Source organism: Tachyglossus aculeatus, chromosome 1 (genome assembly GCF_015852505.1).
Source record: "Tachyglossus aculeatus isolate mTacAcu1 chromosome 1, mTacAcu1.pri, whole genome shotgun sequence".
Taxonomy (NCBI): Eukaryota; Metazoa; Chordata; class Mammalia; order Monotremata; family Tachyglossidae; genus Tachyglossus; species Tachyglossus aculeatus.
The window spans coordinates 1103212-1117271 of record NC_052066.1 but is presented as its reverse complement, the minus strand read 5'-3'; the positions used below and the strand labels follow the sequence as shown (position 1 = coordinate 1117271).

Genomic DNA, 14060 nt, shown 5'->3' with positions numbered 1-14060 from the left:
GCGTGTCCACGGGGTGAGCCCGTGCCATGTATCTGTGGTGTGGGCCCAGGTGTTTCTGCTACGGGTGCCCATTGCGTGCCCTTGGGGGTATGTCCACATCGTGTGCCTGGGTTGTGCCTGCACAGTGTGCAGGCAGGAAATGTTTCTGGGGGAGCAGCTTGGGCCCACCCTTCCTGGGGACGGGGGCAGGCAGGCAAGGGGCCACATGCTCAGTAGCGTGGGGCTGGAGGGGGCAGTGTGCCTGGAGTCCACGGAGCAGTGCAGAGGTCAGAGTTCACGCAGTGTGGCAGGGCAATCTGATGGCAGTCTAGAAGGCACTGGGGTGGACTGTGGTCCCAGCCAATGACCCTGGGCTGTTTCCCCACACTCCCCTCCCCCCGGGCCTGGTGTAGGAGTGGGCACATCCTTCTTGGCTCAAAGCCCCACAGCCCGCGACCTCAGGCTTCTCGTCGTTGTCGTCCAGGCCACAGGACATTTCGAACCGTCAGCCGGGAGAGAAAGCGTGGAGCGGCCTGGACTGGACCTGCCCTCTACACAGCTGTGAACGTACGTAGCAGCGCTGGGCCTCTCTGGGAACCTCTCCTGCTACCCCTGAGCCCAGGTCCCAATTGGGCAGTCACTGTGTGCAGAGCACTAGACTGAGTACTTGGGAGAGGACAAAAGAGCTAGCTGACACACTATCCCTACCTGCAAGGAACTGACAGTCTGCTCTGTGCCGAGCACCGTGTTGAGTACTTGGGAGAAGACGATAGTATTCATTGTTCGTTCAGTCAGTCATATTCACTGAGCACTTACTGGGTGCAGAGCACTGTACTAAGCAGTTGGAAAGTGCAGTTCAGCTACAAATGGAGACAATCCCTGCCCACAACGGGCTCACAGTCTAGAAGTGGGGAGCATCAATATAAATAAATAGAATTATAGATATATATATAGACACATCATTAATATAAATAAATAGAATTATAAGTATGTGCATGTATACACAAGTACTGTGGCGGGGGGAGGGGTGTAGAGCAAAGGGAGCGAGTCGGGGTGAGAGGAGGGGAGGGGGAAAAGAGAAAAAGGGGGGCTTAGTCTGGGAAGGCCTCCTGGAGGAGGTGAGCTCTCAGTAGGGCTTTGAAGGAGGGAAGAGAGCTAGTTTGGCGGATGTGAGGAGGGAGGGCATTCCAGGCCAGAGTTAGGACGTGGGCCAGGGGTCGCCAACGGGACACGTGAGAATGAGGCACAGTGAGAAAGTTAGCACCAGAGGAGCATAATAGACATGATCCCTTCCCTCAAGGAGCTTACTCTCTCCCATGTGCAAAGCACTGGACTGAGCACTTGGCAGGGAACATTGGAGTTGGTGGACATGCTCCTGCCCTCAGGGAGCTGTCAGTCTAGTGGGGGAGGCAGACACTATTTTCCTCACCGCTGCATCAAACAGAAAGAGAAGCACCAGACAGCAAGCGCCCAACACAGCACTCTGCACATAGTAGGTGTCATTCTGCACATGCCTCCCCATTCCTCAAGACCCTTCAGTGGTTGCCCACCCACCTCCACATGAAATAGAAACTCTTCACCCTTTAAAGCTCTTCGTCAGCTCACCCCCTCCTGCCTCCCTTCACTGCTCTCATTCGTTCATTCATTCATTCAATCGTATTTATTAAGCACTTACTGTGTGCAGAGCACTGTACTAAGCACTCGGGAAAGTACAATACAACAATAAACAGTGACAGTCCCTGCCCACAACGAGGTCACAGTCTAGACTCTCCTACTCCAGTTCAACCCGCGTATTCTGATCCTCTAACACTGACCTACTCACTGCACCTCCATCTCAACTATCTTGTAGCTGACTCCCCACCTACACCCTCTCTCTGGCCTGGAACTCCCTCCCCCTTCCTATCTGACAGACGACCGCTCTTTCCACCTTCAGAGCTCTCCTAAAATCCCATCTCTTCCAAGATGCCTTTCCTTACTAAGCCCTCACTTCCCCATCCGCCCTCCCCTTAACGTCAACTGTGCACGTGGGTACCTGTGTGCCCATTAAACACTTTGCTGCTCACCCCAGCCCTGTAGTTGTACACATCCATATACTCTACTATTTCCCCTATCTCTAATCTATTTTAATGTCTGTCTCCCCCTGTAGACCTAAAGCTCCTTGTGGGCAGGGACCATGTCTTCCAGTTCTGTATTCATTCATTCCTTCAGTCGTATTTATCGACTACTTACTGTGTGCGGAACACTGTACTAAGTACTTGGGAGGGGACAATACAACAATAAGTGGACACGTTCCCTTCTCACAGTGAATTTACAGTCTGCGGGTGGAGGGGGTGGGGATTATACTCTCCCAAGAGCTTGGTACAGAGCTCTTGGCACAGTAAACACTGCATTGATTGATTGGTTGGTTCTGAAATAAGCAGTCCATGTGGGAGTTGGGTGGGTCAGAGAAGCAGCATGGTGTAGGGGGTAGAGCCCAGGCCTGGGAATCAGAAGGTCATGGGTTCTAATCCGGGCTCCACCAGTTGTCTGCTGTGTGGCCTTGGGAAAGTCGCTTCACTTCTCTGGGCCTCAGTTCCCTCAACTGTAAAAATGGGGATTGAGAATGCAAGCCCCCTGTGGGACAAGGACTGTGTCCAACCTGATTAATTTGTATCTACCCAGCACTTAGAACAGTGCTTTCCAAATAGTAAGCACTTAACAAGGACCATAATCATCAAATGTCTCGGGGAGGAGGGCGGATTTCAGGAGGCTTTAAAGACCGGGACAGCAGTCCCAGCTGTGCCAGGGGCCTGCTATGCTGGGTGACCTTAGGGGAGTCCCTGCCCCTCCCTGGGCCTCCCTGGGCCTCAGTTACATGGGAAGCAGTTGTGGCTTAGGGGAAAGAGCCTGGGCGTCAGAGGACCCAGGTTCTAATTCTGATGCCGCCAGTTGTCTGCTAATGTGACCTTGAGTAAGTCCCCTCATTCACTTCCACATGCCTTAGTTGCTTCATCTGCAAAATGGAGATTCAGTCCCTGTTGTCCCTCCTACTTAGCCCCTTGTGGGACAGGGACTGTGTCTGACTTAATTATCTTGTATCTACTCCAGTGCTCAGTAATAATAATAATAATAATAATGATGGCATTTACTAAGTGCTTACTATGTGAAAAGCACTGTTCTAAGCACTGGGGAGGATACAAGGTGATCAGGTTGTCCCACGGAGGGGCTCACAGTCTTAATCCCCATTTTACAGATGAGGTAACTGAGGCACAGAGAAGTTGTGACATGCCCAAAGTCACACAGCTGACAATTGGCGGAGCCGGAATTTGAACCCATGACCTCTGACTCCAAAGCCCATCTCTTTCCACTGAGCCATGCTGCTTCTCCTTACAGTGCTTGGCACATAGTAAGCGCTTAGCAACTATAATAATAATAATACTAGGCACCCCCAGGGAGTAGGACCAGCATTGTGAAAACATCGTGGTGTAGTGGATAGAGGCTGGGCTTGGGAGTCAGAAGGTCATGGGTTCTAGTCCTGGCTCCTCCACTTGTCTGCTGTGTAGCCTGTTTAGCCTTCTCTGTGCCTCAATTACCTCATCTGTAAAATGGGGATTAAGGCTGTGATTGCCACGTGGGACAGGGACTGTGTTCAACCCAATTTGCTTGCATCCACCCCAGCGCTTAGTACACTGCCAGGCACATAGTAAGCGCTTAACAAATACTACAATTATTACTATTATCATCAGCCATCATTGTCCAGTTCCAGCCTACTGGCCTCTTGAGCCCCCGGCAGCTGTGGGACGTGGGCTGGAGGCAGTCCTGGTCAACCATCGCCTCTCCCCCCAGGGTCTGGCTGTGGCCGTGGCCCGGTGCTGCGAGGGCTGGGCGGGGGGGCCCCCGGGGGCCGAGGCCACCGCAGTGTACAGGGGGAGAATCATCTGGGGGCCGACCATGGGTGCATGTCCCCGAGGGTCTTCCTCCTCCCTCTTCCCCTTCCCAGGCAGCCCCCAGCCACTAGCTCCGTATCTGCTGATTCAGCTGCACTAGCCCCCACCTGCTCCCCCGGAGAGCCACAGCTCGGGCCCCCACGGAGCGGGGGTGGTCCCGGCCGGGCGGTGGCCACCTGCCAGTCCAGGGGGAAGATGCGGGACCACCCCGGCTCTGTCCAGCCCACCCCCACCCCTGTCTCTGTAGCCGCCAGGGCCGCCCGCTCCAGCCGCTCCCTGGGCCGCCCACCCACCCAGCCACCACCGCCCCCCTGGAGCCGGTGACGCGTTTCTTTACACTTCATTTGGGAGCCGCAGGCCCATTCCCTTCATTCCACGTTTCAACGTCCTGTCTCCAGCAATGTTTATGCTTCTCTCCCCTCCTCGCCCCTCCGACCGGACAAAGTCGTCGATTCAGACAGTCGAAGAACGCTTGCCATCTGCCCGGTCCCCCCACCCCCCAACTCCCCTCCAGCCCCCGCCCCCCGCCCCATCCCCACCCCCACCGGCCCCAGGGACTCAGGTACTGGGGGAGAAAACCAGACCCTCTCCAGGGCCGCGGCCAAGAACCGCACGGCCCCGACCTGTAAACATGTCAGGAACGGGTCTGGGCCTGAAACCAGCTGGAAGCCCCCGTCCCACACGGCGCCTTTGGCCCAGTACAGACAAATTCCGCTGGCTCCCCTCCCCCACGCCCTCCCTGCCTGCTGGAAACCCGGGCAGAGTATTATTCTGGGCCGAGCACTGGACCGAGCACGTGAGTGGGAATAATAGAGCGGTTACACATGAACCTTGCCCTCAAGGAACTTACATTCATTCATTCATTCATTCAATCGTATTTATTGAGCGCTAACTGTGTGCAGAGTCTTTCAGTCTAATGGGGGAGACCAGCATTAGTTACATGTAGTGGTAGCAGCAGAGTACAAAGACGTGTACAGAAGCATCGTCGGGAAGGGAGGCACGCGGTGGGTGATGAGGGGACAGGCAGGGGTTGATTACCCAAGTGCTGAGGAAGTAATAGGTCATATTTGAGTGCTTTGTGCAGACCACTCTACAAAGTGCTCGTGCGAGCACAGTGTATCAGAGATGGTAGACATGTTCCCTGCCCATAACAAGCTTACAGTCTGGAGGGCGAGACAGACATTAACTTGGAGAAATGGCAGAGTGTGAGAAGATGGACATTAAAGCCCTGGAGCTGAGGACAGGGTGACTGTCGTGTGGTTTTTTTTAAAAACTAAAAGTTATTAAGCACTTTACTATGTGCCAGGCACTGTACTAAAAGCTCTGCGGTAGATATACAAGCTAATCAGGTTGGACGCAATCCATGTCAATCAGTCACTCAATCGTATTAAGCACGTACTGTGTGCAGAGCACTGTACAAAGCTCTGGGCGAGTGCAAAATAACAGAGTTGTTAGACACAGTCCCTGTCCACAAGGAGCTTACAGTCTTGAAGGGGAGACAGACATTAATATAAATAAACTACAGATTTGGATCTAAGTGCTGTGGGGTTGGGGGAGGAATGAATAAAGGGAATAAATCAGGGGGACATTGAGGAGTGAGAGAAGAGGAAATAATAATAACAATTGTGGTATTTGTTAAGTGCTTTCTATATGCAGGCACTGTACTAAGTGCTAGAGTGGATACAAACAAATCAAGCCTATATCGGGCTCACAGTCTTAGACCCCATTGTGCAGATGAGGTAACTGAGGCCCAGAGAAGTAAAGTGACTTGCCCAAGGTCACACAGACAAGTGGTGGAGCCGGGATTAGAACCCAGGTCCTTCTCCTTCTCTCCTACAGCCCAGCCCGCACCCTCCACTCCTCTGCCGCTTATCTCCTCACCGTGCCTCGTTCTCGCCTTTCCCGCCATCGACCCCCGGCCCACGTCATCCCCGTGACCTGGAATGCCCTCCCTCCCAACATCCACCAAGCTAGCTCTCTTCCTCCCTTCAAGGCCCTACTGAGAGTTCACCTCCTCCAGGAGGCCTTCCCAGACTGAGCCCCCTCCTTCCTCTCCCCCTCGTCCCCCTCCCCATCCCCTCCGTCTTGCCTCCTTCCCTTCCCCACAGCACCTGTATATGTGTATATATGTTTGTACATATTTATTACTCTATTTATTTTACTTGTACATATCTATTCTATTTATTTTATTTTGTTAATATGCTTGTTTTGTTCTCTGTCTCCCCCTTCTAGACTTTGAGCTCACTGTTGGGTAGGGACTGTCTCTATATGTTGCCAACTTGTACTTCCCAAGCGCTTAGTACAGTGCTATGCACACAGTAAGCGCTCAATAAATACGATTGATTGATTGATTCTTACTCCCAGACCCAGGCACTTTATACTAGGCCATGCTCCTCTTGGGGTAGGTGTGCCTTCAATAAGACTTTGAAGGTGGGGAGAGTAATTATCTTTTGGATATGAAGAGGGAGGATGTTCCAGGCCAGAGGTAATCAATCAATCAATCAATCGTATTTATTGAGCGCTTACTGTGTGCAGAGCACTGTACTAAGTGCCTGGGAAGTACAAGTTGGCAACGTATAGAGACGGTGCCTACCCAACAGTGGGCTCACAGTCTAGAAGGGGGAGACAGAGAACAAAACAAAACATATTAACAAAATAAAATAAATAGAATAGATATGTACAAGTAAAATAAATAGAATAATAAATATGTACAAACATATATGCATATATACAGGTGCTGTGGGGAAGAGAAGGAGGTAAGACAGGGGATGGAGGGGGGGCGAGGGGGAGAGAAAGGAGGGGGCTCAGTCTAGGAAGGCCTCCTGGAGGAGGTGAGCTCTCAGTAGGGCCTTGAAGGGAGGAAGAGAGCTAGCTTGGCGGATGTGGGGAGGGAGGGCATTCCAGGCCAGGGGGATGACGTGGGCTGGGGGTCGACGGCGGGACAGGCGAGAATGAGGCACAGTGAGGAGATTAGCAGCAGAGGAGCGGAGGGTACGGGCTGGGCTGTAGAAGGAGAGAAGGGAGGTGAGGTAGGAGGGGGCGAGGTGATGGACAGCCTTGAATCAATCAATCAATCAATCGTATTTATTGAGCGCTTACTATGTGCAGAGCACTGTACTAAGCGCTTGGGAAGTACAAATTTGCAACACATAGAGACAGTCCCTACCCAACAGTGGGCTCACAGTCTAAAAGGGGGAGACAGAGAACAGAACCAAACATACCAACAAAATAAAATAAATAGGATAGAAATGTACAAGTAAAATAAATAAATAAATAAATAAATAGAGTAATAAATAAGTACAACCATATATGCATATATACAGGTGCTGTGGGGAAGGGAAGGAGGTAAGATGGGGGGATGGAGAGGGGGACGAGGGGGAGAGGAAGGAAGGGGCTCAGTCTGGGAAGGCCTCCTGGAGGAGGTGAGCTCTCAGCAGAGCCTTGAAGGGAGGAAGAGAGCTAGCTTGGCGGAGGGGCAGAGGGAGGGCATTCCAGGCCCGGGGGATGACGTGGGCCGGGAGTCGACGGCGGGACAGGCGAGAACGAGGTACAGTGAGGAGATTAGCGGTGGAGGAGCGGAGGTTGCGGGCTGGGCAGTAGAAGGAGAGAAGGGAGGTGAGGTAGGAGGGGGCGAGGTGATGGACAGCCTTGAAGCCCAGGGTGAGGAGTTTCTGCCTGATGCGCAGATTGATTGGTAGCCACTGGAGATTTTTGAGGAGGGGAGTAATATGCCCAGAGCGCTTCTGGACAAAGATAATCCGGGCAGCAGCATGAAGTATGGATTGAAGTGGAGAGAGACACGAGGATGGGAGATCAGAGAGAAGGCTGGTGCAGTAGTCCAGACGGGATAGGATGAGAGCTTGAATGAGCAGGGTAGCGGTTTGGATGGAGAGGAAAGGGCGGATCTTGGCAATGTTGCGGAGCTGAGACCGGCAGGTTTTGGTGACGGCTTGGATGTGAGGGGTGAATGAGAGAGCGGAGTCGAGGATGACACCAAGGTTGCGGGCTTGTGAGACGGGAAGGATGGTAGTGCCGTCAACAGAGATGGGAAAGTCAGGGAGAGGACAAGGTTTGGGAGGGAAGACAAGGAGCTCAGTCTTCGACATGTTGAGCTTTAGGTGGCGGGCGGACATCCAGATGGAGACGTCCTGAAAGGCAGGAGGAGATGCGAGCCTGGAGGGAGGGGGAGAGAGCAGGGGCAGAGATGTAGATCTGGGTGTCATCAGCGTAGAGATGATAGTTGAAGCCGTGGGAGCAAATGAGGTCACCAAGGGAGTGAGTGTAGATTGAGAACAGAAGGGGACCAAGCACTGAACCTTGGGGAACCCCCACAGTAAGAGGATGGGAGGGGGAGGAGGAGCCTGCAAAAGAGACTGAGAAAGAACGACCGGAGAGATAAGAGGAGAACCAGGAGAGGACGGAGTCTGTGAAGCCAAGGTCAGATAGCGTGTTGAGGAGAAGGGGGTGGTCCACAGTGTCAAAGGCAGCTGAGAGGTCGAGGAGGATTAGGACAGAATATGAGCCGTTGGATTTGGCAAGCAGGAGGTCATCGGTGACCTTTGAGAGGGCAGTTTCCGTGGAATGAAGGGGACGGAAGCCAGACTGGAGGGGGTCGAGGAGAGAGTTGTTGTTGAGGAATTCTAGACAGCGCGTGTAGACAACTCGTTCAAGGAGTTTGGAAAGGAATGGTAGGAGGGATATGGGATGATAACTAGAAGGTGAGGTGGGGTCAAGAGAGGGTTTTTTTAGGATGGGAGAGACATGGGCATGTTTGAAGGCAGAGGGGAAGGAACCAGTGGAGAGTGAGCGGTTGAAGATGGAAGTTAAGGAGGGGAGAAGGGATGGAGCGAGAGATTTCATATGATGAGAGGGAATGGGGTCAGAAGCACAGGTGGCCGGAGTAGCACTTGAGAGGAGGGAGGAGAGTTCCTCTGAGGATACCGCTGGGAAGGATGGGAGAGTAGCAGAGAGTGTTGAGAGCCGGGGGGATGGAGAAAGGGGGGAAGAGACTTTGGGGAGGTCGGACCTGATGGATTTAATTTTGTTACTGAAGTAGGAGGCCAGATCGTTGGGGGTGAGGGAAGGAGGAGGGGGAGGAACCGGGGGCCTGAGAAGGGAGTTGAATGTACGGAAGAGCTGGCGGGGGTGATGGGCATGGGTGTCAATAAGGGAGGAGAAATAGTTTTGTCTGGCAGAAGAGAGGGCTGAGTTAAGGCAGGAAAGGATAAACTTGAAGTGAACGAGGTTGGCATGGTGTTTAGACTTTCAAGCAGTGTGCTTAGTGGATAGAGTCCAAGCCTGGGAGTGAAAAGGACCTGAGTTCTAATCGCGGTTCTTCCACTTGGCTGCTGTGTGACCTTGGGCAAGTCATTTAACTTCTCTGGGCCTCAGGTACCCCATCTGTAGAACGGGGTTAAAACTGTGAGCCCCATGTGGGACAGGGACTCTGTCCAAGCTGATTAACTTGTATTTACCCCAGTGCTTAGCCCAGTGCCTGGCACATAGTAAGCACTTAACAATTACCATAAAAAAGATGGAGCTGGCTTGGTACATAGTAAGTGCTTAACAAATAATAATAATAATAATAATAATGTCATTTGTTAAGTGCTTACTATGTGTGAAGCACTGTTCTAAGCACTGGGTTGGATACAAAGCTTATCAGGTTGTCCCACCTGGGGCTCACAGTCTTCATCCCCATTTTACAGATGAGGTAACTGGGGCACAGAGAAGTTAAGTGACTTGCCCAAAGTCACACAGCTGACAAGCAGCAAAGTACCATCATTATTATTATTATTATTATTATTATTAAACCCAGGTCCTCTGTCTTCCTGGCCCCCACTCTTCCCCCTCAGCCATGCTGCTTCTCTTAAAGTTTGAGTATTTGACAGATTGAGAGGTTGCAACATGCTGGAGTGCAAGCCCCGTGAGGGCAGAGAACAGGGATCTTGGTACCCCTCAGCTACCTTGTGCTGCGTATAGGGTCTAGGACCCCAGGGATGCCCAGGAAATACCATCAGCAGATTGACTAGATACATATGGGAGCCAGACCTCAAAATTCGACTCCCCTGAGCTAACCCTTTAAGCCACCTCAGGTGGTTTACACATGCACGCAAACACACACAGTTACACTCGCGTGCTTTCGTGTCTTGCAGTTGTGTTGCTGCGGTCTCTGAACCAGACGCTGCAGACTCAGCTGGCCGGTGCCCTGAGGGACGTGGAGGCCCTGCGGGCTGAGAATGGGCAGCTGCTGGAGACCCTCCACGAGAAAGAACAGGAGGCACTCGCTGGCAGGCAGCGCTGGGACGCCGAGGCTGCCAAGGCTCAGAGCGGTGCATGCTGTGGGCCCGTAAATCAGGCCACAGGGCGTGGGCAGAGATGAAACACCAGGGTCCTGAAGGCCCAAATTGCATGTTGGGAGCGGGCCCAGGGATCCGGCCGCCATGAGAGGGAGGGGGAGGGTCCGGAGGTGGGACGCCTGGGACCTAGAGGCCCAGAATGTGCGTGCTGGGAGAGGGCTGTAAGGGCTGGGCAGAGATGGGACGCCCGGGCCGCAGAGGCCCAGAATGGCACATGCTGGGAAACGGACCATGGTAACGGGCGGAGGCAGGATGCCGATCCCTTGCCATTTCAGAGCTGGATGCTGCACTGGCTCAGGTGAGACGCTCCCAGCTGCAGCTCGACGCAGCCGAGAAGGAGAATCGCATCTTAGGCGTCACGCTCCGCCAGCGAGACTGCGAGGTGACCCGGCAGAGGGAGCTGACCAGGTGAGTGCGGCCGCGGGGCGGGGAATGTGCCCAGCGAGGTCGGCGAGCCCATCTCCCGGGAGCGACTGCAGCCGATCCTCGGTCCCCTCTGGGCCCACTCCTGCCAGTGACCGGATGGATCGGTGTTCAGGCAGGCCTGACATGGGGCTGTGCCTGACCCCCCGGGTGCTGAGACCTCCCCAAGGGCAGCGACAAGGCTCACCCCTTTTGGAGCCCTTTGGCACCCTGGGCAGAGCCCGCTGCCCAGAGAGTCTGAGGGGGAGGCAGACAGATGGATGGTCAGATGGCAGACAGGGACTGGGCTTCTCTGCTGCTCCTGGAGGCCATGGGAAAGGTTGGGAAGCTGCACTGCTCCTCCCCCAACGTCCACCCTCTATCCAGGAAATTGGGATCGTGGCCATCAATCAATCAGTGGTATTTAGTGAGCGCTTACTGTGTGCAGAGCACTGTACTAAGCCCTTGGGAGAGCACAATAGAATAGAGTTGGTGGACATGTTCCATGCCCACAACGAGCTGACAGTGGCCAGCAGTGCCTGGGTCCACCAGCCCCTCCTCCTGAGGCAGAGGTGGGTGGGGGCACAAGAGCAGGGGAGTGGGGAAGCAGGGGGTGGGATCCGAGTCATCATGGAGGGCGGAGGGAGGCTGCAGGAGCTCCCCAGGGGCCGGCCAGGTGACCAGCTGCCTGGCCAGAAAGACTGACCTCCTCAGTTGCCCCTTCCTAGGACGGTGCAGTCCAGCATGGCCAAGCTGCTCTCAGAGCTGAGCATGGACAGCCGCTGCCCTGAGGCTAAGGCCGAGCCCCGCCTGACCCGGGCCCTCCTGGAGGTCCACACCCAGCAGTCGCCCCCAGACCCTTCCCCGGCCTGCGCGTCCGTCATGAGCTTCCTGCGGCAACTGGACGCAGCTGGGCCTGCCTCTTCCCGGGCCGGGTGGCATTCTGAAGTGGCCGGGGACCTTGGCGACCCAGCACATGGACTAGACGAGACCATGTACCTTTCCCTGCCGCGGGAAGGCCCGGGGTCTGGCGGAGGAGCGCGCCCGGTCCCACCAGACAGCGCAGGGCTGGACAACTCCCGGGGCACGGCCTCTTCCAGGAAGCCGGACGCCCCATGGACGGGGCCAGATGCCACGCCCGCCTCTGAGTGGGTCCGGGCCGCCACTGGGGCAGACGCACAGCTTCTGCTCAGTATGAAGGAGGCAATCGCCCATGTCCCCAGCCCGGGGGAGCGGCCCCCAGGGCCCAAGGGGGCAGGACCGCCGCGGGCCCCCGGGCTCTGTGAGCGAGCCCCAGCCTCGGCCCCCGGCGGCCCGGATCCCAACTTCCCGACGGGGCGGTCCGAGTGGAGCGTCTCATCTTTCTCCACCTTCATGTCGCTCGATGAGCAGGACTTCCGGGCCGGCCTGGCAGCGCTGGATGCCAACATCGCAAGGCTGCAGCTGGCCCTACGGACTGGCCTGGCAAGGAGATGACCCCGGTCTCTGTGGGGTCTCTGTGCAGGAAAGGGGATGGGGGGAGCGGGAGGGCTAGGATCGGGGTGTCATTGAATTACGAGTGGGTTGGAGTGATCAGTGGAATAAACGAGATTCATTACTGCCTGAACCAAGGGGCTGCTGTGGATAGTCAAGCCTGGGGCTCCCCATTTGTTCATTCAGGAGGCATTGAACACCTGCCTGATGATGATAATAATAATAATAATAATAATTGTGGTGTTGGCTAAGAGCTTACTATGTGCCAGGCATTGTACTAAGCACAGGGATGGGTACAAGAAAATCAAGTTGGACGCAGTCCCTTTCCCACTTAGGGCTCACAGTCTTAATCCCTATTTTTACAGATGAGGTAACTGAGGCCCAGAGAAGTGAAGTGACTTGCCCAAGGTCACACATCAGGCATGTCTGTCAATCGTATTTATTGAGGCCCAGAGAAGTGAAGTGACTTGCCCAAGGTCACACATCAGGCATGTCTGTCAATCGTATTTATTGAGCGCTTACTGTGTGCACTGCACTGTACTAAGCGCTTGGGAAAGTACAATATAACAGACACATTCCCTGCCCACAACAAGTCTAGAGGGGAGACAGACATTCATTCAGTTGTATTTATTAAGCACTTACTGTATGCAGAGCACTGTTCTAAGCGCTTGGGAAAGTACAGTTCAACAATAAACAGTGACATTCCCTGCCCACCATGAGCTCACAGTCCTTGCAGGCATCACAGTGTGGGCACCGAAAGCTAGCAAATCAGATGAACACCAGGAGAGTAGCACGGCCTAGTGGAGAGACCACAGGCCTGGGAGTCAAAGGACCCGGGTTCTAATCCTAGCTCTGTCATTTGCCTGCTGCGTGTGAATTTGGGCAAGTCACTTCACTTCTGTAGATATGGACATAAGTGGTGTGGGGCTGTGTCCCAAGGTGACCCCGGGGTTAAGGTCCAATGCTATCTCATGACCACCCGAGCCAGCAGGCAGAACTTGGAAGTGTGGGTGGGATAGACTTTCTAGACTTTCTAGACTTTCTTTCTAGACTGTGAGCCTGCTGTTGGGTAGGGACTGTCTCTATGTGTTGCCGACTTGTACTTCCCAAGCGCTTAGTACAGTGCTCTGCACACAGTAATCGCTCAATAAATACGATTGATTGATTGATACCACCCACACGACCAAAACTGCTAGATTGGCAGCTCAAGCTGGGAATACAGAAGGTGTCCCTCGCCCCCGTGCCAATCAAATTAGGTATGGAGGAGGGGGGGTGGGTGGAGATTGGGTAAACTGAGGCTGGAAGCTGGAATGGCCTAGGAGCACAGCTGATAAATACCTGCAGCCTCTGACCTTCTGGGCAGTGGATAAGACTTGCAGCAGCCGGCTGCGGGTCACCTCTGCCCAGAGTGTGAGATGTCCACTATGCCTGCACCAAGTGAGGAGCCTCGGGATGGGTGAGTGTTCTGTCCCGCTGAACGCCTGTGGGCCTGGAAGCCAGGTCCTTCTCCTTGGGTGTGTAATGCATAAGTGGATTCCTCCCGAATGGGAAGTTCACATGGGCGAGAGCTAGCCACTTCACCATGTGTGGGTAATGCGTAAATTGATTCCCCCCGAATGGGAAGTGCTCGTGGATGGGAGCTAGCCGCCTCACCCCGTGCGAACAAACCGTAAGTGAATTCCTCCTAGTTGGGACCTGGTGGTTTTGTCACGCGCGAGTAACACATAGGTATATTCCTCCCTTTAGGGAAACTCTAATATTGTTAAATAATCACATTGCTCCCGAAAGGCAAGTTCAGTTCACCATGTCCAAAATAATTAATTCAGTTCACCTCTCAGAATAAATTTTGTATAAAACTCAGGCTTCCTGTCATCCGTCCCCCCCCCGCCCCGCCCATGCCGATTCCCGAACGAACCTGTTCCCA

General features: G+C 54.1%; 1 protein-coding gene across 2 annotated transcripts in view; it reads left to right on the top strand.

The window, feature by feature from the left end:
* Positions 1 to 12330, top strand: part of CCDC14 (coiled-coil domain containing 14) — a 32988-nt gene extending 20658 nt beyond the window's left edge. The window contains exons 10-13 of one of the 2 annotated variants that reach the window (XM_038744444.1): positions 464 to 546; positions 10058 to 10234; positions 10537 to 10669; positions 11392 to 12330. In XM_038744444.1, the coding sequence (XP_038600372.1) occupies positions 464 to 546; positions 10058 to 10234; positions 10537 to 10669; positions 11392 to 12139 (1141 nt within the window). In that variant the 3' untranslated portion in view covers positions 12140 to 12330. The remainder of the gene's footprint in view (positions 1 to 463; positions 547 to 10057; positions 10235 to 10536; positions 10670 to 11391) is intronic. The other variant, XM_038744445.1, reaches the window with a different exon arrangement.
* Positions 12331 to 14060: the final 1730 nt, after the last annotated feature.